The sequence below is a fragment of the Nelusetta ayraudi genome, unplaced genomic scaffold (assembly GCF_046127955.1).
Source record: "Nelusetta ayraudi isolate G7.1 ecotype Tasmania unplaced genomic scaffold, CSIRO-AGI_Nayr_v1 ptg000127l, whole genome shotgun sequence".
Classification (NCBI taxonomy): Eukaryota; Metazoa; Chordata; class Actinopteri; order Tetraodontiformes; family Monacanthidae; genus Nelusetta; species Nelusetta ayraudi.
Window position 1 is genome coordinate 770,268 of NW_027466177.1, and position 27,721 is coordinate 797,988.

The 27,721-nt window shown below is 47.0% G+C and overlaps 3 protein-coding genes across 15 annotated transcripts in view; 1 reads left to right on the top strand and 2 right to left on the bottom strand.

Moving 5' to 3' along the window:
• ncoa2 (nuclear receptor coactivator 2) overlaps window positions 1–9,826 on the bottom strand; it is a 53,944-nt gene extending 44,118 nt beyond the window's left edge. For 8 of the 13 annotated variants that reach the window (XR_012929394.1, XM_076050500.1, XM_076050494.1 and 5 more), the window contains exon 1: window positions 9,446–9,662. The gene's annotated coding sequence lies outside the window, so the exon portion shown is untranslated. Of the gene's footprint in view, window positions 1–8,777; window positions 8,903–9,445; window positions 9,663–9,701 lie in introns of those variants that run through there. The other 5 variants (XM_076050491.1, XM_076050496.1, XM_076050501.1 and 2 more) reach the window with 4 other exon arrangements.
• A 1,185-nt stretch (window positions 9,827–11,011) lies between these two features.
• tram1 (translocation associated membrane protein 1) lies at window positions 11,012–18,639 on the bottom strand. The gene is made up of 11 exons (XM_076050310.1): window positions 18,328–18,639; window positions 16,936–16,999; window positions 15,261–15,379; window positions 15,066–15,182; window positions 14,892–14,950; window positions 14,724–14,808; window positions 14,461–14,531; window positions 14,233–14,337; window positions 13,258–13,401; window positions 12,476–12,627; window positions 11,012–12,354 (listed from the first exon to the last, which is right to left on the bottom strand). The coding sequence occupies exons 1-11, from the start codon at window positions 18,448–18,450 to the stop codon at window positions 12,284–12,286; spliced, it is 1,110 nt and encodes a 369-aa protein (XP_075906425.1). The 5' UTR covers window positions 18,451–18,639; the 3' UTR covers window positions 11,012–12,283.
• A 1,516-nt stretch (window positions 18,640–20,155) lies between these two features.
• Window positions 20,156–23,553, top strand: xkr9 (XK, Kell blood group complex subunit-related family, member 9). The gene is made up of 4 exons (XM_076050427.1): window positions 20,156–20,399; window positions 20,861–21,305; window positions 21,596–21,813; window positions 22,515–23,553. Exons 2-4 carry the CDS (start codon window positions 20,989–20,991, stop codon window positions 23,141–23,143), a joined length of 1,164 nt encoding a protein of 387 aa, XP_075906542.1. The 5' UTR covers window positions 20,156–20,399; window positions 20,861–20,988; the 3' UTR covers window positions 23,144–23,553.
• The last annotated feature ends 4,168 nt before the right edge of the window (window positions 23,554–27,721 follow it).

Consider the following 27,721-nt stretch of genomic DNA (forward strand, 5'->3'; position numbering starts at 1 on the left):
CAGTGTAATACAAGGAGTGGTACGAGGGGACCTGCGGGTGTGAACCGAGGCTACCAGAGAGTGAGCTCAGAAGTGTGCGAACCGCAGGGACAGAGCGGGATGCGCCCGGAAGAAACAGCCAGCCTCCGCGGTTGATCGTCCAGGTTATCGTTTCAGCCACACGAGGGCCGAATGACACAAATCCAAACTAACTTGAGCACGACTTACACGGCCAGGTCTGCAGCCGCCGGGCCGAGGCGGGGAAGTGAGAGAAGTTAGTTTACGTGATGCAGACGCACGGACGCTCACACCTCCTTGGTCCAAATGTGACGCAACATCGCGGTTTACCTCCACCGCCGAAAGACACAACTGTGGGCCAAACCATCTGGCCGCATTTACAGGGAGGTCAAAGATCACCAGGTTGCAAAGTTCACGCTGACCCCACCCCCCCACCCCCCACGTTCACATCTGCAGTCGGTTATGAAGTTGGGTTTTATATTCGCAAGCCTTTAAATGTGAAACGCAAACATTCCTCAAGGAGGGCAATTTATGGACTGTCAACACGAAAAACAGAGTTCAAGTGAGAAGCCGGAATGTGGACAAGTTTGTTAGAATCTATTTGTTTCTCCCAGAGTTGGTCAAGGGCGGGTTCTTTGTTCAAGAAAAAAAAAAAAAAAAAAAGAAAGAAAAAAGTTCTGTCACCCCGGCTGTGCTAACAGTACTAATGAGGCGGCTAATCAGGTTGAGGCAGGACAAAGGCCAGCGAGCTCATGTGCTAGAAATTGACCATAATGGCCGGGTCACTGGGGGGCTAAACACCAATAGAGCTCCTACTGGTTGCCTCCTGAACCGTTCCGCAAGCACTAATGGCCCCTCAATTCAATAAGAATCAAAGCTGCCCATGCTAACCCTAATTTAAAACACCTTGCCTTTTAGCTCTTGGCGACGCAGGGGAGGTTGGGTGGGGGTGGGGGGGTGGGGGATCTGAGTCAAGATCCTCATTTTAATCAATAATCAATCGATGTTGCTCCATTTAGACTGCAGGTCCCGCAACGGAGCGGTCGCGGTAAATCACATAATCGGGCTGCGACACGGTGAACAGAGCGTGCTGGTCAACGTCCGGCAAAGGGCGACAATGTTATGGATGTTTTGCAACAAATGCTTTAGGAAGCTTACAAGTTGCACAAGCTCAGAGCAGCGGGTTGAAAAAGCCCCAGCTGGCCATTAAACTTGGAATAATCCCAAACTGCTACGGCCTCGCTTGCGTTGCGTCGTGTTGGTGGATGGCTCACAACGACGAGTCTCGATTGTCAGGAGACAACAGCAAACATCACAGGAATGTGGACGTGCAGTTCCTCTGTGGGGGAGACGTTGCTCTGCAGCGGCGGCAACGACGCTCCTGAGAAAATGCCGAAGATTTAGGAAAGGTTTAAGAAAGAAAAAAAAATAACGTCTTTAGTTCCAGAGCGACGCTGAAGAGTAAATTCCTTCGTTCCCTTTAACCGACTTTGAATCGGCCTCTTATTTAAAGCCTTAATAGCTTTTACAGCAACTCGCGCCCCCCCCCCCCCCCGACGTTCCCACTTGACTTCGCTGAAATTAGAAATCAATTTACGAAAAGCCATTACGGTTGTCCGTAGATGCCGACGCTGAAATACTAAGTAGCGAGCCCGCATCGTATTGACCATCAGGCGCAATCCTGGGTAAACACTCCAACCACCAGGTGGATGTGGGTGAGAAAAAAAAAAGAAAAAAGAAAAAAGAACCTCCTCTGCAAAGCAGAGTCTTGCACTATTGCGTGCAAGTATTTCTTTATTAAGCCAGCAGTAACTATCAAAACATCGCCGGCCGCACGGCGCGCCTTCATCTACCAACAAAGGGGAGGGGGGGGTGCTGCTCACTGGGGCAAACGTCGGCGCTCTGAACACAGTTGCGAGCCGATGGCCGGCATTCCGAGTGTGGCGACTTCAAACGGGAGCGGCGGCGGCATGCGCAGTGGCGAAAGCTGAGCGACCGGTTTTTTTTGCAGCTATCGTCCCAGCTGATAGGGACGAAGGACAACCGACGCGCCAAACATCTCGCGTCGGGAGCTAGCTTCAAACGCTGCTGCTGGTGGTGGGTCAAAGATCAAGAGAAGGGAGAGAAGAAAATGTGTATGCAGCATGCTATCACATGAGGAAATGCCGACACGGCCAGATAAAAGAGTATGTCTGTGTGTGTGTGTGTGTGTGTGTGTGTGTCTGTGTGTGTGTGTGTGTGTGTGTGTGTGTGTGTGTGCACACGCAGGGCTGATTATGTCATCCTTTCAAAAAACAATCTTGAGGATTATCTCGTGGCGCCGCCGTGTGCGCCAGATGCGCGCCTCTCCTGTCTGTTGCGCGAGCGCCCTGCACGTTTTACTGCCCGCCCGCCCGACGCGCTGGAAGAGATTCTGCCCCCGTGTGTTTGTGGAGAGCGGGCTGCTGCCGTACAGCAGGAGTACGCATGGCAGGACGAGGAGCCTTGTTGGCGCAAACCGGAGTGGAGGGCAGGGGAGGGGAGGAGGTCAGGGGAGGGAAGTGGAGGAGAAAAAAGAAGAGGGGGAGGACGAGATCAGCTGACACCAATTTCATTTTATCAGTTGAGACTAGGGATGTTAACAATTAATCGATTATCGATTAATTGCCAATGAAGAATTTAACTGAGTAAATTAAATGACTCACACAGTCGCAAACGGCCCCTAAGCCTACCCATTTTGTTCAGCTTTCTATTCAGAATGTATTTAACGCTGCTCAATGTGTGTTCCTTACACAGTTTTCATTGTGAAATTTAGGTTCTTAGGGAAAAATTAAAAAAAAATAAAAAAATTGCAGCTTATCAATTAATCGTTAATCGATCGATAAGGTCAATCGACTAACGATGAATGAATCAAGCGATAATTTGCATCCCTAGTTGAGGCCGTCGCCTCTAATGCACTGAGCTGTTTTTCCCTTAAGAGATTCACCAGCAATCTTGGATTTAAAACAGATGGAGTTGGGACAACAATCAGTGCGGCCTGCGTGTGTGCGTGCATGTGTGCGCGGGGCCCCGAGGAAATCGGAGGAGTGCGTTTAAGGGGATGTGTTTAAAGCCCCGGTATTACCTGATTAGGAGCGCTGCCGCCGTGACAGAGGGACACGTAATTGGAGCGGACAGAGCAAAGAGCAGCGAGGAGCAGCGGCAGCCGTCTCTCCCTCTTACTTTCTCCGTCAACCCGCCCCCAACCCCCCACCACAGGTGCTCTCGGCGATGGCCCAATCGGGTGGACTCCTTGAAGGCTGCAACCCGACTGACGATACAGACATTAGGAACGAGTGACAAACGTCATTCTCTTTGTCTCTCTAATCAGTTAATGAATTTCTTTAATTGGCCCCAATTAAAAAGCCTCATTTGGTAAATCAAGCTGACTTACTAGGATGCAGGGAGGAGGGGGGTGGGGGGTGGGGGGGTGGGGGAGTGTCTGTTAAAGCCACCGGCATCTGGTGAACGACCTGCGTTTGAGCCATGAATGTGTCTTTGCTGGGATGTTACAAACACGGATGTGCAAAATTTGCATGCTGATCTTTAAGGTCTTTCCCATAGGGCCTGCAATTTCCTGCTGGAAAACGCAAACCATGCGCGTTCTGTTCCATTTTGCGCAAACAGGTCCTTCAAATATGACACACCGGGCCTTAAATGCCAAACCATATATCTGCATAAAGGAGAAGCAATTTTCTGGAAGTCCAACTGTGATTTTATGAGCTTTTCCCTCGAGTGATTATTTTGGTTTAAAACCCCAAGTAGGTGAGACTAAAAAAAAAAGACTCGCAGATGTGGCCAATGTGGAGGAACAACTGGTCCAACCAGTTCCGCACAGAACTCTGATCCACCGCACAACACCGGAGGAGCGGAGTCTGTCCGCTCACCTGCTCGCACTGGCTGTTTAACTCCACCATTCGCGGGTGGCGGGGAGCTAACGGGGCGTGGCTTTGAGCGCCCACACAATGTTCACAGCTCTTAGCCATTAATAAAGAGGAAGGCGGGACCCTGGCGGCTCGTTACTCTGAGCTCCGCGCAGTCGCGGCATTCTGGAGCCATACCTGAGCGGCATCCTTAGCCGGCCCGCCTCGGCGAAACAATGAGGCACGAGCGCGCAAAAGAACCGTATTATAGGTCAGCGTAGGAACACTGCTGAGTCAGCACAGAGGCGGGGAGACAGAGAATGAAGGGGGAGGGGAGGGGAGGGGAGGGGAGGGGAGTGTAATCGTGCCAGTCAGAGTTTGACCCTCACAATGTGCACAGAAATGAAAAGGCTGAAACTGAATCCCACCCCCCCACCCCCGCATTCCTCTGGCTCCATGACGAGCGAGAGCCGCCGCCACCGCTTCAGCCACTCAGCTCGGCTCCAGAACGGAACTGCACGCGATTATTTTCTCCAAAACTGGCTCGCGATGTCTCTCTCTGTTTTCTTTTTTTTGGGACCGCCCGCCCAAGTCCGGCGGAGTGGGACGCTCGGTCCGAGTTCCCTCTCTCTCTCCCTCTCTCTCTCTCTCACATACACCTCCTGTGCCAAGGATTCCACCTCGGGCAACGGGGAGGGGAGCCAGCCACATGCCAGCGGCCTGTGCCACAAACACATTGTGGCAAAGGGAAAACACAATACGCTCACGCACACGCGCGCACACCCACACACTGCGTTGACACTTCAAATGCGCTCCCTCACCTGACTGCACGACCCCATCGAATTGAGCGGCTTGTTTTATTTCTTCATAAAAACTTCACAGGGCCCTTGGAAAACATAAACGGGTATTAAATTCAGTACCGTCAGCGCGCAGCTAATATGTATCAAAAGCGGAACAGGAGGGAAGGCGCCTCCGTTGCAGCCGCACCCGCCGAGGGCACCTTCTCTCCCGGTGCGCGGCAAGCGGCCCCAATATCATTTAGCTCCAGGGGATCAATATGCACTTTGCAGCAGGTGACCTGCAAAGGGAGGAGCTGGTCCGATCGCCCGTGAACTTCAACGGCTGCATTCGGCGTCTTCGAGGCTCTCCGTCCAGCGGCGCTTTTTAAACCGGAGCGATTCCGCGCCGGCGAGGGGCCCTTGTTTACGAGGCGGGACCCGCTCTCGGCGCGCAGAGATGGGTCGACTGATTTGAGGTCAACGAAAGCACACAATAACAACGTGCCTGCAGGCGGCGAGGGGAGTGGGACGCAACCCGGCTCCTCCTCTCCCGTGCCAAAGCAGCCCCCTCTCGCGCTCTCCGTCGGCCGTCTCCGTCTCGCTCCAGTCCAGGCCCACCAGCCCCGACCCCGCACCCACCCGTCGGTCGCTGTAAAAAAAATCCTGCTCCCCCCGCCCCCACCCTACCAGCTCATCCCTCACACCCACCCAGGGCCTGTCACACTGCTGTTTCCATGACAGCGCAAATGCAGAGACAGCAGGGTTGAGGTGCCCAGCGAGATGAGGCAAACAGCATTCAGGGGGGGGGGGGGGGGGGGGATTTCGTCACATGGAAAAAAAAAAGCACAGTATGGACCTAGTGCCGTGTGTGATAAGGTGCAGGCCAATTGGGGACATCAGAACTAGCCTGGAGGTCACACGGGGTCTTCTTGAGTGCTTGTTCAACTGCTCTTATAATGAGGGAAACATCTCGTGTTCAGAGGACAATGCTTGAAATGCGCAGATTTAAGAAAGGTCACCGGTACTCGCAAACTATATATATATATAAAAAAAAAAAAGAAAATGATGAGAAATTATTTAAAACAATGTCATTGCAAATTGTTAATATTAAGAATTAGAACCAGCATCACTAATTATTAAAACAGTTTATTTGGGGCATGGATCAACAGCTGTAAGTACATAGCCATCAAAAAGAAGAAGACTGAATTGAAATGCCTGTATTACACTGTGAAGTGAATGTTTTGTGACAAATAAAAAGTCTAAGTCCAAGTTATTATGAAAGCCGTCTCCTGGCTCTATCTAACTATCACCCCCATGTTAGTGTCAGTGGTTGCTTTCAGCCTGCAGCCAATGAAACGAGGCAAAGCTTGAAACATTGTTTTTATGAGTGATAATAAGAAAAAATCTCTGCCACGATCGGTTGAACGGTTATGTCACAAAATTACAGTATTAAGCAAAATACCTGCTTCTCAGATTAAAAGGTAATTACAGGGGAGAAAACACTCATTTTGCCTCTAAATACCACTTACAGCACTATCATAAGGAGCAGAGAGAAAGAGAGAGAGAAAGCGTGCGCTGGAGAACAAGGGTCAAACAACTACTATATCATTAAGGTGACGCAACAAAGCAAACAATCACAGGGCAACAGTCAGTCAATAAAATAAGTTGAGGTGGATTAGAAAACGCTCTATAAATTTGCATAAAACTCTGGTGCGTGCAGTCAACACAGGAAGTGAGTGAACAAGGGCCTGGACAGAGGGAAGGGAAACACTCTTGTTTCAAGACGTTTACAGGGACGCCGCTGCTGGGGATTTATGACACTGAGGGACAGGCGAGGAGGCCGTTCCCAAGTCATGTGACGGGGCTGTGCACCGCACTCTCGTGCACTTGTTGCCTCGGCCCCCGCTATAACAGCGTATTCCTCAGTCGCTTTTCCCTGAGTAAACATCCGCACGGTCCCACCAGCGCGCTGGCGCAAATTCCTGCTCCGTCGACGACTCGTAACCGAGCAAAAACTTCCAAGTTGGAGCGCCGCGCGGGCCCGAGAGTCGCGAGGCTCGCGCTGCATTCTAGCGCCGTTTCCCCTCCCTCAAACGAAACCGAAGGGTGAAAGCAAAACTTCATGAAGTAGCTCAGTTATACAACTCCGTCTGTGCTGGGCAGCGTAGGGGCGGATCTATGTCAGGGTCACTTGTAACTTGCTCCTTATAATTTCTACCTAGTGCTAGTATAGCGACTTGGAGGCACCACAGCCGCTTTGATGTTTTGCTTTGTATAGCACATTACATGTCTGATGTTAAACTGTGTCTGATGTTTTAGTTAGTAGTGACTTTTGTTGTATATGTTGCATTTTTGTGGCAATTTGCTTTGTGGGGATTTGGTGTAAGTTCAAGAAACAGGTGTCTCGGATGCAAGACAGATTTCAGGAGAAATTCTGCCAATAAAAGTAATCAATCAATCAGTCAATCAACCTCCGGAAGAACAATACTTGCGGAAAAAGATTAGCTACTGCCATGGCTACTCCGTGTTTACTTATGTGGCTGTAGTGACCCAGCATCCATGGCAGCTCAGCTCTGCGTGACGTTCAACAGCGCACCGTCCATGAGATGTTGCCTTTAAGTGTTTTCAGAGAGGTTCCAATCTGCTCCTCTATATTTTGGTACAGTGACTGCTGGGACACTTTGAGTAACGTGAACCTGCGCCATTTCTCTATCTGGGGAAAAAAAAACAATTGACCAATGAACAAGCTGCAGCCCTCACGTGGGTTTCACTTGGTAGTCGTTGGTTTGCTTAATGTTTTGACTGAGCTGAATCAGAGCAAGCGAGGGGGGGAAACACACCACCCACTGATGAAATAATTCCGATGAGTGGGGAAAAAAAAAAGCCCCCCTAGAATGAGACTTTTTCCTTTACCAACAATTTCTTGCAATAATATGCGTCTCTTTGTGTGTCGCTGAACTTTTGCTTGCGCTACTTTTCAGACTGTACGTCTGAAAAATACACCGTTCTGAATATCAGCCCTTGGTGATGTCACTAATACCTCACACAGGTTCGTGATCACCCCCCTTCCAGACACGTGTTCAACCCACCCTTTGTTGTCTCCATTCAAACATATGGAAGGTACAGCAAACCACAAATTAAAGCAAGAAACTGAAACAAAGCTTCTTTTTTCTTTTTCTTTTTTTTTTGCACAAACAGAGGGCTAAATCTCCTGTTTACTGGCGATCTGGAAAGTTTTCCGAGTAATTTCTAATGCGACGTGAATCCTAACCAATCTCTGAATAAACTTCTTGTGCCCCCCCCCCCCCCCCCCTTTTTTTTTTTGGCAGACTCGACTGGATTTTCACCACATGTGCACAGAAGCTGTGCAGTGGCAGCCAGACCGCAGCTGGATAACATGTCATGTTGGATCTTGCTCCGGCGATGTGACCCGAGCGCCGTGTGCCATCAGGTGGGCAGAGTGATGCAAGAGAAAACTGCTCAACTGGTTCCACAGGATGCGTTCCTACCGCATTACTGACTGAGGGCAGCGCTGCTGCTGACAAGCCAGCGAAATGGCACAATCCTGCCTGCCTGCCTGCACGCACGCACGCACGCACGCTTCCTGATCAGTGAAACAGCAGATCCAATGAGAAAAGAAAATCCACCACGCACACCAACACGCTTCACATGTGGCCAGGCAGGAAAACGACAATGCACGGGTCTCCCGAGTTGCAGCATTTCCAATTTTCAGCCATGCCTCGGTTGCATTTCCGCAATCAAGCCAGCGTCGGCTTCTGTGTCGCTACGTACATATGTTCACTATAAGTGTAGTCCGCACCAAAGTAGACCAACACCAAACTGCAATTACAGCGTACACTTGTCCCTCGGGTCGATTAAAACTAGATTTTAATGGAGAGTTGCAAACTTGGTGGGAACCGTTTAAATGCACATGGGGCGCAAGATATAAATGCACATAAAAGTGTTCGCTTTACGTCCTGGCTTTGCTAACTAGCACGACCAGTGCAGAGTGCAGTGTACAGCCAAAGGACGGGGGGGGGGGAGATACTTCAGCAACAACACAAGAAACGTCCGTGCAGCTAAAGCAAAACCCTTATATTATATATTTTCGCCAACTTACCCTAGCGTAACAAGTAGCACAGACGGGGGAATGAAAACAGGGGCAACGAGCGAGGATATTAGCCCGCTCAAAACAACTCTCCTCCTGGCTCACTCCTCGCACGCACTCACCGAGAACGGCGAGACCTACTAGCCCGAAGCTAAACGCTTAGCATGCTGCTAACTACGCGTCTGCCCTGCCGTAACTGGCGAACTTAGTCGCGGCTGCTCTGCCGCTCACTCAGCACAAAAATAAAAAACAAAACAGCGCACGCACACAATGACATGTGAAAGTATTGTGCACACTGTGTCCCGCCTGGTAACGGATTCACGCGTGACCACCAGGTCGCCGCCGATTTAAAAAAATGACGGCTGGCTGACAGTGTACCGCCTCGCTTGCGGGGGCTCGCCGTCCCGGGGGTTGAGTTTTGTGCTGCGGCGGAGCTCCATTGACACGGGCAAGAAGCGGGCTTAGCCCACATGCTAGCGCCTGCTAACATGCTAAGCGCCGAAGCGATAGCCCCAGAGCCAGACACACACATACACACACACACACACACACACACACACACGCACTCACACACAACCGAGATTGAAGACCTCGCGTTGGATTTCACAACAACAACACACACAAAAAAACCCAACGAGTCCCGCCGAGACCGGGGGCAGAAACAAGACGTGGCTACTCACGATTGAACACTTGGCGCCGTGTCCTCGCCGTTAAATCCCGTTTTTCACACGTTGCTCTGACCTTCGCGGTAGTGAAACAACATTTCTGCTGGCTAACTGTGCCGCCATGTTACTCCCGCTGTGCAAACCAATGCTGAGTGTTTATCTGGCTGGTAGCTGCTATCCTCCCCCACACCAAAACCACATCACGGGGCTCCGGGCAGGAACAAGTCACTTATCAGCCGGGGGTTCGCGAGCGACATCAACCGAGACTTACCTACTTTGCACGGGCGGCGTTGAGGAGCAATAACAAGCACGTTGTAAACACGTCAGACACCAAGTTTACTATGAAACACCGTCATCGCGTGAGGAAACCAGTGGCTACTGCTTTAATGTTATGGCCGTGAGTGAACTACAGTGTGACCCTATCCCAACTCACATTTGACTTGAAAGAGAAGTGTGTTTCACTCGAACCACCGCCGACATTAAAATTGGACTGTGAAATCGCAGGTGACACTTTGCATTTTGAGTAAATGTGAAACTTATGACATGACACGACTCCTATAAACGGATGACTTCAAACAGCGAACTGCAGATTTTTTTTTAATTTTTAATTTTTATTTTACTGTGACATAAGTGGGTCGTGCTTTCACATAATCACACGCATTTCAGCGATGCCTTGTAAATGTTACGACTTGCTATAACAACACGGCAGATTGGAGTAACGACGTAACACCGTATTATATGGTTTTAAGCAGCGCCGTTCTATGTCTTGTAAAAAAAAAAATGATGATAATGGACTGGATCATGAACTCAAAACTCGTGTCACACCCTCAAAATGATCACAATTAAATTGCCCCTATTTAAAAAAGGGGAAACAAATAAAAAAAAAAAAAAAAAAGGAATCCTCACTTAGTGTTTTAGCATTAAGATATTGAACTCCTAACCATGGACCAGACCAAGGAAGTTCCCCCCCTCCCCAACGTTAAAGCGTGTGCAACGCTGCCACCAAGCGGCGAAAGAGCCCCACAGCATGGTGGTTTCCCGGTTTTGAGAACCCTTCATCCATTTAAAGGGGCCGGTTAAGCTTAAACTGAAAAATCCTCACAAAAGACTATTGATAACGTTATCAATGTGTTGCCTCTGTTTTATAAAGTCATTCATTCATCTTCTATACCCGCTTATTCCTATTCAGGGTCACGGGGGGGTCTCTGCTGGAGCCTATCCCAGCTGTCTTAGGGCGAAGGCAGGGTGACACCCTGGACAAGTCGCCAGGTCATCGCAGGGCCTGTTTATAAATAAATAAGAAAATCTGCAAATAATAATAATTAGAGTAAATTTGTAATAATGTTCTTTCTTTGACTGGAGAAGCATCAATCAGGACCATTGATGAGACTTGACGGAAAAGGGGCAGAGTGGAGTGAATTTCATAAAAATTTATTGCATGGTAAAACTATTAACATTTCATATACTACATCCCCACATGGTAAGGAATCCAATAAGACAGTGCAGCCTGCTTCCATCCCTACAGGCACCCATGGGATTATAACCAATATGAATTGTTACACCAAACAATTGTGAGAGCAGTTTAGTGGATAAAACGTTTTATTCTTTTGTGTAGGGAAAGACTGATAAACATAGATATATATATATTTTTTTTGACTAATTGTCCACCATAAGTCTAAAATCCTTTGTAAAAATGTGAAAGGCATCAGTCATGCCCGTTTGGCACCAACCATGTAGGTAGGGGGCGCAACCAGCCCTGTGCGGTATGGGTTTCTCCTGTTCATAGTTCTGTTCTTTCTCCTTTTAATACATCTATCCCACTTGCACATCAAATGAAAACCCAACCATACGACAGTAATTTAATGAAGTGTCTATTCTTTAGCCCATTTTTGCTTCATTATTCTTCCCACTCCAAACTAAAACACAGAGCAGAAAGAACGGTTACAGGCTTTATCAGGACATTATCAGCTCCGACAGTTGAATGCTACGTCAGCTCACCCTGCGCAACACGTAACACAGTATTTCAGGGCGACGATTCCTGTTACATTTCATGATTTCCTGTTGTGTTCCAACACTGTTTTCCCTTCAATCCAACAGAGAACAACTTTTTTTTTTTTTTTTTTTTTAACTACGTGGCGATTCTTATCTTGCATGGTGGAAATATGACAAACGACATCGTGCAGCCACATTCGAAGGTTGGAATTGTTGTAACGTGAGGGGATAAAAACAGACAATAAAAGAAATGTCGTACAATGTTTGCAGAAACACTCGCTAGATGGGGGACAAGAGTCGAGGCAAAAAGAAAGAGAGAGCACGAGGGGAAGAGAGAGAGAGGAGCTAGTTACAAACACAAGGCTAAAAACACTAGGTACAAAGAGCAAAACACAGTCATTTGGACAAAGCATGAAATGAGCTGACACAGGAGAAACCAACACTGAAGTCATCGATCTGGAATTTCTTTAAATTATGCATCCTGTACAAAACAATCTGTAACTTTAGGCACTTTCTTATCTTAAATAAGGTATTTATCTCATAGTTTATTTGTGGATTTGTTTACTCTTGCGTTTAATTTGGGGGGTGGCGGGGGGTGGGTGGCACAGAGGAGGAAGAGACGATGATCCCAGGAATGGAGGTGCGCTGGACGACTGGCCAAAGCCAGGAGTGTTCTGGCCCGGTGACTTCCAGCCAGGGAGGTTGGTCCGATGTGTGTGGCGGTGACGGGAGGGGGGGCAGAATGTGCATTTCTGTTTTTTTTTTTTTAATTATTATTTGGCAGAGGGGCTGGAGGATGTCTCCGCGGAGACACAGCCACTGAGGCAGGGGCAGTAGAAGAAGGGTCTGAGGGGAACGGATCTATGATGACTTCTCCTTTTTTGCTCTCGGCGAGTCGGCTCCGTGGGAGTTCACTCCATTAACACCGTTGGCTGAAAAAGAGAGGAGGTCACATCCAAATTAGTTTCTCGCTGTCAAGTTCACAACGAGCGCGCTTGTGTTTTGCCACACGCAAACAAGCACATGCGGGGGATAGCGGCGCTGGTTGCTCACCTTTGTCTTTCTTTGACCGGCTCTTGGAAGGAGCCTGTTTCTTTTTCAGGGTCTGAGCTTGGCTGTGCTCCCTCCACCGGCGCAGCTGAAAGTTGATAAATTTCCACATCATGAAGGCCTGCGTGAGGCAGATGGCTGCCAGGACAGTTATCCTGCGAATGAAGAAAAAGAGCAACATTTTAAAATATAACTCTGTTGACTTTGACAGTGTTTGGGCAAGTACTGGACTGCAAGTTTGATTCTGTTTATTACATTTATTAAAATGGGACCAGCCAGAAGAGCTGGAAGCAGGAAAAATCCAAGGAAAATTTATTTCACTGACGAACGGGAACAAATGTGTGAAAACCATTTCCTTTGGAATTTAAAGGTTTCTGCCATTCGTCATATACAAAAATCAAACCTCAGTCGGTTTTTATCTTAGGTGGCCTTGTTAGACATTATTTCTGAGTGCACCAGACCAATGATAATACTACAAGTAAACATAGATCCTGCTCTAATGGAATAAAGCCAACGCACGACTCACATCTCCTCTGAAGCTGAACTTCTAGACTATATCTAAGACCATAAATAAACCGAATTCTGGCCAATGACTTTCAAGTCTTTCTTGTATCTCTGCCAAGTACAGGCAATGCAACATAGCAGAGGCTAAAAAGTGCTGAAAGTGTGTCTGCTGTTGGTGCTTGCACATTTTCAGACCGCCGAACAGTAAATCAGCATAGGTTCGGTTTTGCGCCGTTGTTTTGAGATTAAGTGGCGCCGCTGCGCCTCGCCAACGCACTCACCGCACGAAAAGAACGTTGAAGTTCCCCGTGGCCAAGTCGAAGCCTTGGTTCTCAGCGTTGACGAGGCCAAAGCCCACAGTGAGGACGGACAGGGACAGGGTGAGCAGCCGTCCAAGGACAAACAAGACGGCCCATATGGTGAAGCTGGAAGACACGGGGACAAAAGTGAGATCGGGTTCAAGGCCTCGCACGTCAGCGCTCTCGGCGCTGCAACTTGAAAGGTCGCACGTCGTGCAAAAGTCAATGTTTTCTGACAGTGACCCCTCCCCCCCACACAGAAATTAGAACGGTCTGTGAATGGTGATCTTAGCAAAAGCAGTGAAACAAAGACTCGCAGTTGTGGAAATGAGCCCTCCGTGATGTCACCAAGGGCACTCATACCCTCTTGAGGTTAGTGTCAACACTCCTGACAGGTGTTCTTTTCAAACTTTAGGAGCGACTTCTTTTTGTCCCTTTGCAAATACATGGAAGGTCCAACAAAGCATCACTTTTACAAGATGGCTTGAATTTAGCTTTTTTATTTTTTTTTAAAGGAGGCTGTAAACAGTAGGCTAAATGTGCTATTTAGTGTTGTTTAGATAATTTATGCAAGCCTGCTTTCATCTTAGACCAGGCATGGGCAAACTACGGCCCGGGGGCCATATGTGGTCCGTTAAGATGTTTAATCCGGCCCGCCGAACTTGAAGAAATTATATTAATAGTCAGTAAGTTATAAAATAGCTGTATTTCATCCATTTTGTCAGCGTTTTAAGAGTCATTTCAATAAAGAGCTAAAATACTTGTCGTTTTGTATACATCCCTCATACATATTTACAGGCCCCTCTGTCAAATTTTAGAACCCATTGCAGCCAACCAGTCAAAAAAGTTGCCCACCCCTGTCTTAGAAATTGAGTCTGGGATGAAAAATTAACATGTGAAAACTAGTATGATATGACAGTAAAAAAAAAAAAAAGAGCCCTGCCCATGATAACTAACCCCGTTTGTCTGTTCTCGTTGCTGAAGTAGACCAGGCGGGACACGTGGAACAGAACTTCCACAAAGTAGTGCAACACCAACAGGACCAGGCCCAGGCGGTTCAGGCTGCAAAGAGACAAGCAGACGTGAATTCATCTGCAAAGGACGACGAGGGACAACTTTGAGGGGGTGGGGGGAAACGCTCCTAGAGCGCTTTACACATAATTAAACTAATTGCCGGTGACTTACTTCAGAATGTAGGCGCCTGCGATGTGGACCAGATACAGGAAGATGTACACAAGCTGGCGTGGAATATCCTCCTAAATGGTAAACACAGGGGACGGGATGCCAAAAGAGTGGTCAAAATATTTACAAGAGCCTGGTTTTGCACACAGAATTTGAAGGGAAAAAAAAAAGATTATTCTTGAAACAATGCAGCAGAACCAAGGAGGAAAAACAGGATACAGCCTCTGTGGTCTCTCTCACACACACACACACACACACACACACACCTTCTTTGTCTTTTGGAAGTACAGTTCTGGAAGTGCATGGAACCAATAGCCGAGCTGACAAATGAAGTAGAATTTCATCTGGAATCTGAGCAGAGACACGCGTTACAAAAGATTTCAAATTCAGTTTTGATGAAGACGCGTCGCAGGTCATCACAAAGTGCAACTCACGTCATCATCGCGTGGGGGTAGCCCTCCCAGAGGCTGACCGGGTTCGACAGAAAGTTTTCCTAGAGAGACAACAGGAGTGTTTGCGTTGCATTACAATGACAGACAAACGAAAGGGAGCTGAAAATGAAAAGACATGCAGATGGAGAAGAGCGGCGGCTCGTTGAGCGTACGTACAGAGACCAGGATGCTGGCGCCCCAGACAAAGGAGAACAGGTAGAAGGTGCTGAGCTGGCCCGACTCGTTGAACTTGCTGTGTTTGGTCTTGGAGAAGTGCTTCTTTCTGTTGATTTTCTGAAAATGTGAACGTCCGTGAACAACACAGCTCTTATCATCATGGTTCGATTGCGCGCGCGTGTGTCAGATACTCACGTCCAACACGTACTCCTGGATGATGGCGTGCATGATGATGGCCACCAGCATGTAGAAGAAGACGGTGGCCAAGTCCTTGATGCCGTGGTGGAAGTAGTTCACGGGCGTCTCGTCTGGACCTGATGTTGGACGGAGCAGAGTGAAAAACAGACCCGAAACCCGAGTATCTATCTATCTTATCCATCTATCTTCAACAATGTCCATCGGGCCGTGCCAGACAAAACACTGAATTACTTCACATGTTCCAGAATGCAATCCAACACACAAATACTGTCAGAATGAGATGGTTCATGTAGTGAACTGCCACATTTTGCGCTTTTTATCAACCGTGAAATGAGGTGATGTTGCTTTTCAGTCGGTCGATGTTGTGCAAACAGGTGCGATCGACACACGTATAATACACCGAACAAATGCTTAGACTAGGGATAATTAACAATTAATCGATTATCGATTAATTGTCGATTAAGAATTTAATCGATTAAATTAAAAAAAAAAAGGGGTTACAGGGGTAATTAATATCATTATAACAGTGTAGTGGCAGGAAATAGTAATTCACCTGTAGATACTGTAATGGTCAAAATATACCTATAACAAGCTACTTTTAAACAATTATTTTTTGTTAAAAACAGTTGAAATGCGACCCATTAGAAATCAACTTAAAGTCAGAGGATAAATATTTATGGTGTTTTCACTGTTCTCTAATGTAACAATTGGTCACATTGGACCCTCAATGTTATTTTATGGTTAAATAATGTGTTCCTTACACATTTTTCATTGTGAAATTTTTGGTCTTCAGAAGAAAAAGAAACGCAGCTCATCAATTAATCGTTAATCGATCGATAAAGTCAATCAATTAACGATTAATAGAATTATCATTTGCATCCCTAACTCAGACAGTCATTCACACATCTGATGCTAATAAATACCGAGTACTATAAACTCCAAACAGTGCAAACAATTCCAACGTCTTCCGAATTCAAACAGCATCACAGCAAACTCCAACTCTGCCTTTGAAACACGGCGGTAACCCGATTAGCTGCAGGCAGAAGACAGATGACACAACATGAGCACGGTTCCCGGCAAACGATTTGATAGCGGGTGAGTGCTGCAATCAATCCAATCATCCGTAAACATCAGTGAAGAAGGGTGCGGAGAAGAAGACAACGAAGAAGAAGAAGAAAAAAACAACAATGGCGTGATTGAATTTGTTCCGCTGCAGAGGGATCAAGGCGCTGTTCACCATTTGCCAGATTTGATACATGCTGTAAATAAGTTACAGAATTGGGTGAGTGGTACGGTTTTGTAGATAAGCACTGAGCCAACAGCCACGAGGTCCGAACGCTCCCCAATTGCAAAGCGGATGGAGAAACTGTTCACCTTGAGCAGGACTTCAATTGAGAGGCTCCTCAGCCCACTTTCCCCGCGCTAGAACCGTGTCGCAAGAGGACTTTAGAAATCACCCAGACTAAATTTAGCTCTAATGGACCAAGGCAAAAAAAAAAAGAAAAGAAAGAAAGAACGAGGGCACGCCAACGGGCTTGCACTGCTCTGGAATCGACACGCAAGGCCACACAAGATGACACAGTGTTACCTGTCGAAGCCCGAACCTGATTTAATTATATGCACATCTGCTCTCATTTGTCATTTGCGCTGTCGGTCCAATTCCTGAACTTACCATTCGTTGATATGGTCACATTGTACTGGACGGTAATAAACAGCACTGCAAATTTTGAGGTGATCTGCAGAATGGAGACAAAAAGTGTAAGAGATAAGAGCCTGCATTAAAAAACAAAACAAAAAAAAACTGCTGACAACATGCTTCAGCTATTTTTAGTAATGCCATTTGCAGGGTGCGTTAAGCAAAACAGAATATTGGACTTTTGACAATTAAAATAAGACGGAGAAACACATGAATTGAAAGTCACATTGAATTTAATTGCTCTTGTTCTCGATATTTCACCACTGCACCGCTCGGGCAGCGGAAAGAGTTCTATCAACCCACTGGAGAAATAATGCAAACGTCGGCGGTTGTACCGTGGAATCCCTATTCACAACAAAATGACTACGTGGACAACAAGTCATGTTAAACACGTACAGAGTCGCCATGTTGACTTCAATTCTAGACAGGTATCGATTTTTTTCCCCTTTGGGGGAGGGGGGAGGGGGGGCTAAGAGGCAGACACAAATAACGGACACGTTGACTTAAGAAGACGAGTTTTATTTTGCAAAAGCACCAACAGGAAGTGGGTGACTCCGGCGTCGCGCTTGACGTTAATGGCGCTTAGTTTTTCGCTCGGGGGGGAGAAAAGGCGATTTAAATGGATCGTTGTACGAAAGAAAGCGCGGCAGCCGCGTCTCACAGGCCCGTTTGGGATGCTGATCGAATTAGAACTCGTGAACTTGCGCTAAAGTGCGAGTCGGACTGCCGAAAAGTTTCGGTTTTGATCGGGAGCCGTGCCGATGACAGCGCTACGAGCCGCTGTACGAATGCCACGTAACACATTGAACGCACAAACCTACCGAGTTGAGAGCGCCCCGAAAGTGTCGCAAGCACGGAAGCGAACATAACTACGCAAATGTGAGCTGCATATGCGGTGAAATTCCGGTCGCAACGTCAAACTTCCCCTCGGTTTTGTGCACCGGGCCTGTTGGCGGAGCAGTTTTAAAAAAAGAAAAAGAAAAAAAAGAGGATCGATTTGAATACGGGAAGCAGCCAGGTGGAAAACCAACAGCGCCTTCCCTTTGGCGCTTTGGAAAGCCAAACTAATGGTACGAATAGTTTATAAGGGGCTCTTTGGAGGAATAGGGTCACGTGTTTTGAACAAAGGGCGACTGGAAGATTGTAAACAAGGAAGAAATAAAAGTTTCCAGCACAAGAGGAAGTAGCGCGGAGATACAAGCAGACAGCCATGTCAGGTTTGATGGAGCAGATGCTGGACGAGTGGGTTCCCCCCCGGCAGCTGTTCAAGATGTAACCCCGGTGAGGGAGGTCGGCATCCCTGCAATACTCAACGATTCACGAACAAAAGCAAAAGAACCCCCAGCATGTGATGTGGACGGGACTCACCTCGAACATCAGCCCGAGGAGGAACACCATAGCAACACACGAAACAATGTCTGCATGGTTCTGGATGATGAACTCGTGGCTCATCACCGGCGGATTTTTGTTGCTCTTTTTCCTGATGCCCATGTCGACGCGGCTCGGTCCCCCCCAACACAACTTTTTTTTTTCTCCTCCGTTTCTTTCCGCTTTCTCGGAGTGCGATCGCTGCTCGTTTCGACACCACCGCTCGCCTTCGCCGAGGAGACACTCTCAGATCCCTCCCGCTTCCTATAAGCGCAGCGTAGGGCCAGGCAGGCGGGCGGGCGGGCAGGGCAGCGATGAATGGCGTGTCACTCTTCTATCTGTGGGAGGGGTCCGCCCGCGCGCTCAACCAACGACGCTCTATCGCGCACGGGAGAGAAGCGGCCCGCGTTCTTCGAGCGCCACCCAGAGGTTCGGAGGACCCGAAGACCGAGTTTTTTCTTAAAAAAATAAAAAAATAAAATAAAATAAAAAAAGTGTTGAAAAATCGTACAAAACAAATTGGCACATTTGAATCGAACATGGTAACAGTATCTGTCAAGGCACAAGGCACACAAAGAACCAGAAGGTAGAGGCACTTCTGACGTAAACAGCCCAGAGAAGACAAAACAATATATATATATATATATATATATATATATATATATATATGTATATATAAATATATATATATATATATATATATATATATATATATATATATATATATATATATATATATGTATATGTATATGTATATGTATATGTATATATATATATATATATATATATATATATATATATATATATATATATATATATATACATATATATGTATATATATATATGTATATGTATATATATATGTATATATATATATATATTTTTTTTTTTAATGAATTAATATTAAAATAAATAAAAAGGTCATTTAACCTGGGGAACACACTTATGAAAAATATAAAACACCCTTGGAAAATATGTATACAGAGAACATGTAATAAAATGTAAATTGAATGACATGGAATGTTCAAACAGCCAAACAAAAATTGTTTTTCATAAAAATGAATGCATAAATAAAATGTAGGCGAAAGTCATAATTCTGATTATTTTGTGATATTTTGGAGACTAAGGAATGCACAAGTCAAAATATTAAGATGATGATCTTGATAACTGTTTAAGTCTTCAGCCTGCAGTTTTTCCCAAGAAATACTGAAGAATAAAACTTTATACGTGGAAGAGGAGGTTTTCTGATGGCATTTAAAATAAATAGTATGTGAAGAGCAATAAAATAGAACTGAAATCAATTGAACACCAAACAGAGAGATACCTCTCTCAGATACCTGCTTTATGGGATTATGTAGCTTCCTGTTTCCATTTGAGTATGGGCACAAAACTCTGTGACATTTTTACAATGACTTGGAAGAATGACGTTAGTGTCACAACAATGCCAGTGTGGGCAAAACCACAACAGATTCAGTTGTGACAGTAAAATTCCCAAAGTGTGTCAAATGGGGGTTTGTTCTCTTAATTATTTTTCAAAATCCAAAATCCAACAGTAAAATCACATCACACGATTTTTTTTCAGCACGTGTAATTTAAAAAGCATACTTACAATAAAGCTTTCATTAACGTTCAAATTCTACGACTAGAAGTCAATTTGGTGGTTCCCAAATGCAACCGGGGATATCTGCCCTCACACTGTGAAGTGGCCTCAGTTCCCGGAAAACCCACTGTGCGACTTAAGGCGTGTCTGCCTGAAGTGCACAAGGGAAAAGCTCTTGTGCACACAAACACTTCTGCTCCCGCAAACAGTGGCTTTTAGCCCCATGAGCGTCTGGCGATGTCGTCACATGGCGCTTGCGTGAATTCTAGCCGCCGAGGGGTCATGTGTGAAAAAAATGTCACGCATGATCGGTCATTCACACAAACGTGCACCCAGGCACAAGATCTGTTGCATAACCGCGCATTTTCCTGTGGGCAGGGCTACTAATAAGTTCAAGGAAAGAGAAACAGAACTTGCAGGAGTGTTTGCTTGGCTGCTCACAGCTGTTCACCACGGGGAAGTAACGGCTCCGGTAAGTTCTTGAAGGTTTTCTGCGTGTGTGGGTCATATATGCGACTAAAAGCAGGTTATAATCAAATGGAGATCTGTTTGAGCTGAAGGTCAAAGTATTTATTTATTTTTGTTATATATTAACGTAATAGGACAAATAGGGCACAAATGAGCCCACTGCTCTTTGTCAATCTTTAACACAACTGTGCCTGAAATTTTTTTTTTTCAAATGTCCTTAAATGCGAATGGAAAACAACATTTGTTGTGCAAGTTGAGGTTTCCTTTTATCAATAGTCTCACCGATAAAGGATCTGATTTTATGGTCCCACCTTCGTAGCTACATGCAGTTTATGTGTATTGTCAGACACTTTAACCCTCCAACTGACTTGTACTAGTTGTGTCCAACCTATACGTGCCACTAACTTTGTGTTCAAGCAGCCTTTGATTTTGATCAGATATGTCCCTTTGTCTCTCCTGGTACAGTGTGTGCTTTCGTCAACGTGACAGGTGGGATAAAATGTTGGTGAGTTCCAGCCAACAACAACCAGCTGCAGCTCTGTAGTCTACAATACGTCCAGTGAAACCACCTGAGGACAGTGAAAACAAAAAACATGCTTCAGCCGGAGACTCGGTACACCAAGCTGCGATGGTTCTTCACCATTTTTGGACTGAGCTTGTATGTGCTGGACATCGCGACGGACGTCCGGCTGGTGGTGAAATACTTCATGGAGGGGGAGATTCTGTGGATGGGGCTGACTCTGAGTTTCATCCTGGCTGGACTGCTGGTGACGCAGACGTTCAGCTACGCCTGGTATGCTGACGACCTGAGAGAGGGCGTGTTGGACGCTGAGGAGAAGAAAGCAGCCATCCCGGGCGGGTCCAAGCGGGAACTTGTGCTGCATTTATTTGGCGTAGGAATCTTTATGAGGTACACACAATGAGAAAGCGGTGACTCATCTGGATAAGAGTACGCAAGAATTGAACATTGAACCCTGTCGTTGCAACCGAAGCGCTCGACCGCCCAAGTCAAAGCAAGTCAAAATGTCCTCTGGGGGATTTTGCGTTTTAATAGAATGTACAAACTAGTACAACTGCATTTTAGCTATGACTTGTTGGAGAAAGAAAAATGCATATTTGTGTAGGGACCCTGTGATGATTGAAAAGCTGCAGTGTGTGTTGGCAGGGTGTAGCTCACTGTGCTCCATGTGTCTTGCACAGGTTTGGCAGCATGCTAACGCTTGGCTACAGGGTGCTCTGGACCAAGCCGGCCTCCCGCGAGGAAAAAGAGGAGATGAGAAGCGAGCACCGCAAGCTCTTCCACATGGCCACCGACCTGAGCATGCTCAAGCTGTTCGAGTCTCTCCTGGAGAGCGCCCCCCAGCTCCTCCTGCAGCTGTACATCGTGATGGACCGCCAGGACGGCTCGCCCATGCAGTGTAAGTGAAGAACGAGATCTTTGAGGGCAACATCAAAATCACACAGGGAAACAGGAGGGAAATTTTCAAACAACAACAACGGAAAACAACAGATTCTCCACTTTGGAGATAATTTTCATGGAAAAAACATCATCTGCTATTTCTGCACTCCTTAAAAAAAACCCACCCAAAACACACTCCAACCAGGCCTCCCACTTTGAGAAACACACCCATTTTGGCTACGCAATACATCGACTCTTAGAGACGGTGTTTGCAACAAAAATAAATGTATGTTTCAAACTGTTGTAGTTTATCTGGAGGAAATGGGTCAGTGTGTGGTAACACAGATAAATATTTGCTGAGAATATTACTGGTAGATTGCAAGAAGTCCATAACCAAGAAGTGGCTGAACATAAGAACACAAAATGAGGCATTTACTGAAAACTGGCAATAATTGATCACATGCATCTCCACCATCAGAAGGACTGCAGGTAACCGCTGATCGGGTCATCGCTAGTACACTTGTATACGCTGTATGTCTTTACTTACCTCTTTCCCCCACCTTTTGCTCTTATGGCTTACTTTCTTGACAGGAGGTGTTCACCAATCTCTTTTTATGCATTTTTACTTCCCCTGTGATATTTTTGCATTTTGTCTAAAGGTCTTCATGTTCATTGTTTGTTTGTTATGAGACCTTTGAACCGCCTCTCCTCTGCCTTCAGACTTATCCATCGCCTTCTCCTTCCTGAACATCGCCTGGGCCCTGGTGGACTACCGCCGCTGCTTGCGCATCTCCCTGCCGCACGCCAGGGAGATGGCCTGGGGCCTGCCCACGGCCGTCTACCTCCTCTACAAGGTGTGCACCATCACCACCCACATCCTCAGCTACTGCCTCCTCTTCCTGCTGAGCAGCTACACCGCAGTCGGCCTCGCCGTGGCCTGGCTGCTGGCCACCGCCTGGGCCCACTTGCTGCGGACCAACTTCTGCACGTCCTGGGGCCTGGAGTTCCTGTACCGCGGGGTCGTCGGGGTCATCCTCATGTTCACCTTCTTCAACGTCAAAGGGCAGGACACGGGGGAGGCCATGGTCGTCTACTACTTTTTCTACTCCTCGGTTAACTTCACGGCCCCGGCGCTGCTCTACCTGCTCAAGCCGGAGACGCTCAGCCTGGAGGCGCTGCTGTCGCTCGGCTTCGCGATAACTTCGGCCACCTTCCTGGGGCTGGTGTGTCTCGTGCTCTACTACTTGCTTCTGCATGAAAGAGAGAAGCCGGTATACGCAGATGAAGTGGACGGTTTGTCGAAAAAGCCAAAGGCCACAAGCAGAATGATGAACTTTTTACAGCCTTGAGACAGATTTTCTCTCTCTCGTTACCTCTCTGTGAGCGCGATACACAAATGTCTACCTGAGTAAAAGGCCCGGTGTGCAATCTTTACTAGCGTCCAGAGGTTAGAAAGCATGTTGGAAACATGCTTCTTCCATTATATACTGTATGTAAACACGACAGTTATTTATTTTCAACGGTTTTGTGTAAATATATACAAAACCATATCAATATATGTAAATATAAATATATTTATTTAACATGATGCTAGTTTTCCAGTAAATGTTACACACTCGGCCTGCAAATGCAGTATTCTCTCGCTCGTTTTTTTTTTTTTTTTTTACCATGTCAGTATAGAGTGTTGTGATCTCAACATGTTTGTAAATACAAATTCTTTTTATAGCACTTATGCTGTGATTGTTATACATATACATGTGTGCATATATAAATTAAATATAAAACGTATTTGTGAATTGTTTTTCAATAAAAACGTATCTCGGTTAGCAGAAATCGGCGTGATTCTACAGGCCTGAAACAAGCACCCCCCCCCCCCGCCCCCCTCGAAAGCCTGTCTGTGCTTACAAGCAACACAAGGTGGCGACATTGTATAAGGTTGACTTTTGTAGGAGCAGTTTGACAGGGAACGTGGAGTCTTTTCCCCTGAATGCAAATGGGTAATTGTCACTGTTCATGTCATTGCACTTGCATGATTTGACTCAAATGTAGTCAGCGGGAATAATAGTAACAACGACAACAAGGCATTTAATGTTCAAGGCACTTTACATTATAGAGAAAGAAAATCCAAAGTACTGCAAGCAGAATTCTGGGTAACGCAATGCCCAAGCATGGAAGGAGAAACACTAAAACAACAAACAAATGTAAAACAGGAAATGAACAATCAACTAGCCATTAAAAAAAAGAGAGTATTGTTATATAATTTTAAATGGATGTTTAATATGTATATAATATTAAGTGAGCTGATTTCTGTGGGGTCTGGAATTCTTTGCCATGGATGCACAGGAATGTTATTTTTTTTTACTTGTTTACTCAAAGAGGCCCGAGCTAACTTTCATCTGTCAGTCGCACTCCATAAAATGACAAATCCAAGGGAGGGACTTGCGTCCAGGGAGTGGGGGAAAAAAGTGAACCTGCTCTTTGTCTTTCATTTACGACACTATTAATATTCACCATATACGCACGATGAACGGTGATCAGTGAAAGGTGACTGTGTGGAGTAAAACCGAGTGGCTGCAGCCCTGAAGGGATGACATCTCACCTCAGTTACCAGAGGAAGACTTTGCACCGTTGCACCTGTAGGCAGGACACACGAGGGAGACTATAAAATGACTTCATCCGTTGCATTCCGGATGATGGATGTCGCCCCCCTCCTCGCTCCTTCTCTCTGTATATTCCCCTGGATTTAGAGCTCTAATGCAATGTAAAGATGCCAAGGGGACTTTTACTGGAGGAAGATGCATGCGTCCCGGGCTGGAGTGCTGAGCGGCCTCCTCCCCTGTGCATTTCGTCGCTCTCACTGAGCCACACACATGCACTCTTGGCTGTGACTCGGCCGCCGACGGCGCTGCCAGGGACCGGTCACGAGCCGTTGGGGCGGAGGGTTTCACGTGGAGCGCTGCCTCCTCCTTGTTTTTTTTTATATTTTACGAGAGAGCCGGCCTGAGAGAAAGCTGGCGCTGACAACCTATCCGTAATTTCCACTTCTGGCACCGTCGAGCTCAGCACCGAGAGTAATCTCTCGCTCTGATCTCCCTTTAATGCACCTTCAAGATGGCTGGGAGGTGGGCGGGGGGGGGGGGGTGGTGGTGACAATCTGAGAAACTCGCGGCCAATCAGAGATGACGATACGTGGCAGACGTGATGAATATCGGCCAGGCACCGCAGGCCGCGCCGACTCCGGTCGCCATTAATCAGAGGACAAACGTGCAAACACCAAAAAAAAAAAAAAAAAAGGCTCGTAAACAGACACCGCCGCCTCTGTCAGCGGCTCATTTCTGGCCCCCCAGCCCCCGGTGCCCACACCGCGACCTTTGACCCCTTGATCTCGCCGCAAGCATCTCCAGGCTTTGCCCTCGGTGTTTTGCCTTTCTCCCGTGGCCACATCCTGCGAATCCTCGCCGCACACGCTATCCCAACAATTTGTACAGACACAATAAACCCAGAGTGGGCAGGCTGTTTTCCATTAGGGAGCTTCAAAGTCCATATCAACCAATGATTAATGAAGTCCCGGGATGTTGCATGCCTTTAATTATTATGACTGCGCCGCCGCCGCCGTCGCCGCCACCACCGCCACGGCAACCAGCGCCGCCGACGCATCGGCTATGTTAGCGATCTGTACACATCTGCCCGCCGTGTTCTGACACAACAAGCCTCGCCTCATTCTTGAAGAATTCCTCCCCCCAAAAAATGAGGAGGCGAGTGGGCGGGTGGGTATCCGCCCCCCTCCCTCCTTTTTGGTAACGGCAGTACAGAGGTTTCTTTAATCACTGTACATGCACACTTGCAAATGAGCTCGGGCAGTGACAGATTGGAGAGCGGGCCGCGGATAATTGAATGCAGTCGACTGCCGCACGTGTGTGTGTGTGTGTGTGTATGTGTGTGTGTGTGTGTGTGTGATCACAGCGTGGCATTGCGTTACCCAGAGGGTTTTTTTTTTTTTTTTTGGAAATAAATTCCGCGTGCTGTGAATGAGGATATTGTAAAACGCGTTACACCGCGCACAATAGCCTCGCCACCGCGTTGCTATTTGGACCCGACGGTGTTGTGTGACAAGAAGGGCGACGCGGGAATCAATCTAAAGCCTCAAGCAGAAAATATTGCGGATGAGGTCAGATTTTTAAGCATAAATCAGGCATGCGGCATCAATTACCCACCCGCATGGAGAATTAGCCTTGGTTAGGGCACATCTCTACTCCTGTGGAACTTCAAAAAGGGACACTGTCAGGATCCCCTTCCTGTGAATCATGCCAATACATCTCAACCTGAGCTCAGCTTGACATTTTTCTTTGACATATAAAGTCTTGGTCTTGTCTTAGTCTCGCACCCCAAATATCTTGGTCTTGTCCCGATCTCGATGCTCTCTAGTCTTGATAATGTCTTGGACTCGGTTGGTGCAGCCTTGACTACAACACTAGTATCGAGTGAGCTGCACACAAGTAGTCATACGCTGCTGCTGCTTCTTGGTCATTGAATTATACTTTGCTGCTATGGTTAGTGAGTCGTTGCATGCGTCGCAAGTTCCAAAAAAACTCATGAAAAGACGAATCCCAGCCAGTTTACGATGAGCCTTTCCTACACTTCAGTCTTCGTCATCATATAAAAAAATAAGAAAACAATTCCGGGAGAATTATGAGAGTAATTAAGCAAAATGTGTTGGGTCTCTCCTCTGTGTCATGTCGAGGCACTGTTATATTGAGACAAAGAACGAGAAGGAAGCTCGTTTGTATAATCCTCATTTGGCGCGGGGCAGTTTTTAGTTTCACGGCCGTGGAAGCAGCGTAACAGAGCTCAGCTACCCATCCCATCCCAGCACGCGCACACACACACACACACACACACACACACAGTCGCTTTTACACGGTGCGTGCGCACAGATAGAAAACAGAAGCCGTGTTTGTGTTGGGCACACTCCCACTGCACGCTGGGATGATGGATTGTGGAGTGTTCCTGTTTATTTTTGCGGCGCTGTTGTGAGGAGCGTGGGTAACCTCGGGCCTGCGGGCCTCGCGTGGCAAAGGCAGTCGCAAAAAAAACATGAAACAAAACAACGGCAATAAGAAATTGCATCACATGTATCTGCGCGCCACGTAGGCAAAGGGATGTAATCAAACGCACACACAGAAACACACACAGAAACGCACACGCAGGCCTTTTTTTTTTTTTTTTTCGCAGACGAAGCTTGTCTTGATTAACCTGGCTGGGGGAACCCGACATGTTTTTCCTTTTACATCATGGCCCGTCCCCCCCGCCCCCGAGTGGCTCGGTGGAAGCCATCAATTCTAGTTTGTCTGCAGTTTGTCTCTTTGAATTTTTTGCCAATCCGTATTATTCGCCGATGGCCTTGCTGGCCTCGCGCAGGAAGTGGCGAGCGAGGGCTGTCGCGTTATTTATTTTACTCGGGCGCCATACATCATGCCTTCTATTCCCCCCCCCCCCCATCCAAAAAAAAGAAAAAAAGAGTCTCCTGGCTGCTTTGCCCTCCTCTGCTCCTTGAACCCTAGGGTTCTTTTTTTTTGTTGCCTTTAGCTCCATTTGTTAATTCTTCCATCTGTTGCCTCGCTCGACAATGAAAGGGCCGAGTGACGACTGGATTATCGGGGAACCAGCCAGTAGGCGCGCAAAACGTCTCCGACTGTGTGACTCAGAGGGACAAATGTTTCTCCTCCCCGCTGGCCGAGCCGCCTACGTTTTCCCCGCTGAGCCGCACGCACACACTGCAGCTTATCACCCCCTTGACAATTTTCTATCAGAAGGTCCATAGATCTTGAGCGTGGGGGTTGGTGGTGGTGGGGGATGCTATGCCTGATTACAACAAGAGGTCAGCGGCTTTGATGCCGGTACGGTGAAATTTGTTATATGTTAAGCCA

Bases quoted from the DNA above. Each gene is read 5' to 3' on its own strand.
- xkr9 (XM_076050427.1), top strand. From the start codon at position 20,989: ATGCTTCAGCCGGAGACTCGGTACACCAAGCTGCGATGGTTCTTCACC. The intron at 21,306-21,595 runs GTACACACAATG...TGTCTTGCACAG, and splicing joins GGCGTAGGAATCTTTATGAG to GTTTGGCAGCATGCTAACGC. The intron at 21,814-22,514 runs GTAAGTGAAGAA...CTCTGCCTTCAG, and splicing joins GGACGGCTCGCCCATGCAGT to ACTTATCCATCGCCTTCTCC.
- tram1 (XM_076050310.1), bottom strand. From the start codon at position 18,450: ATGGGCATCAGGAAAAAGAGCAACAAAAATCCGCCGGTGATGAGCCAC. The intron at 14,338-14,460 runs GTAAGTCACCGG...GTCTCTTTGCAG, and splicing joins GCAGGCGCCTACATTCTGAA to CCTGAACCGCCTGGGCCTGG. The intron at 12,628-13,257 runs GTGAGTGCGTTG...CTTCATTCGCAG, and splicing joins TTCAACGTTCTTTTCGTGCG to GATAACTGTCCTGGCAGCCA.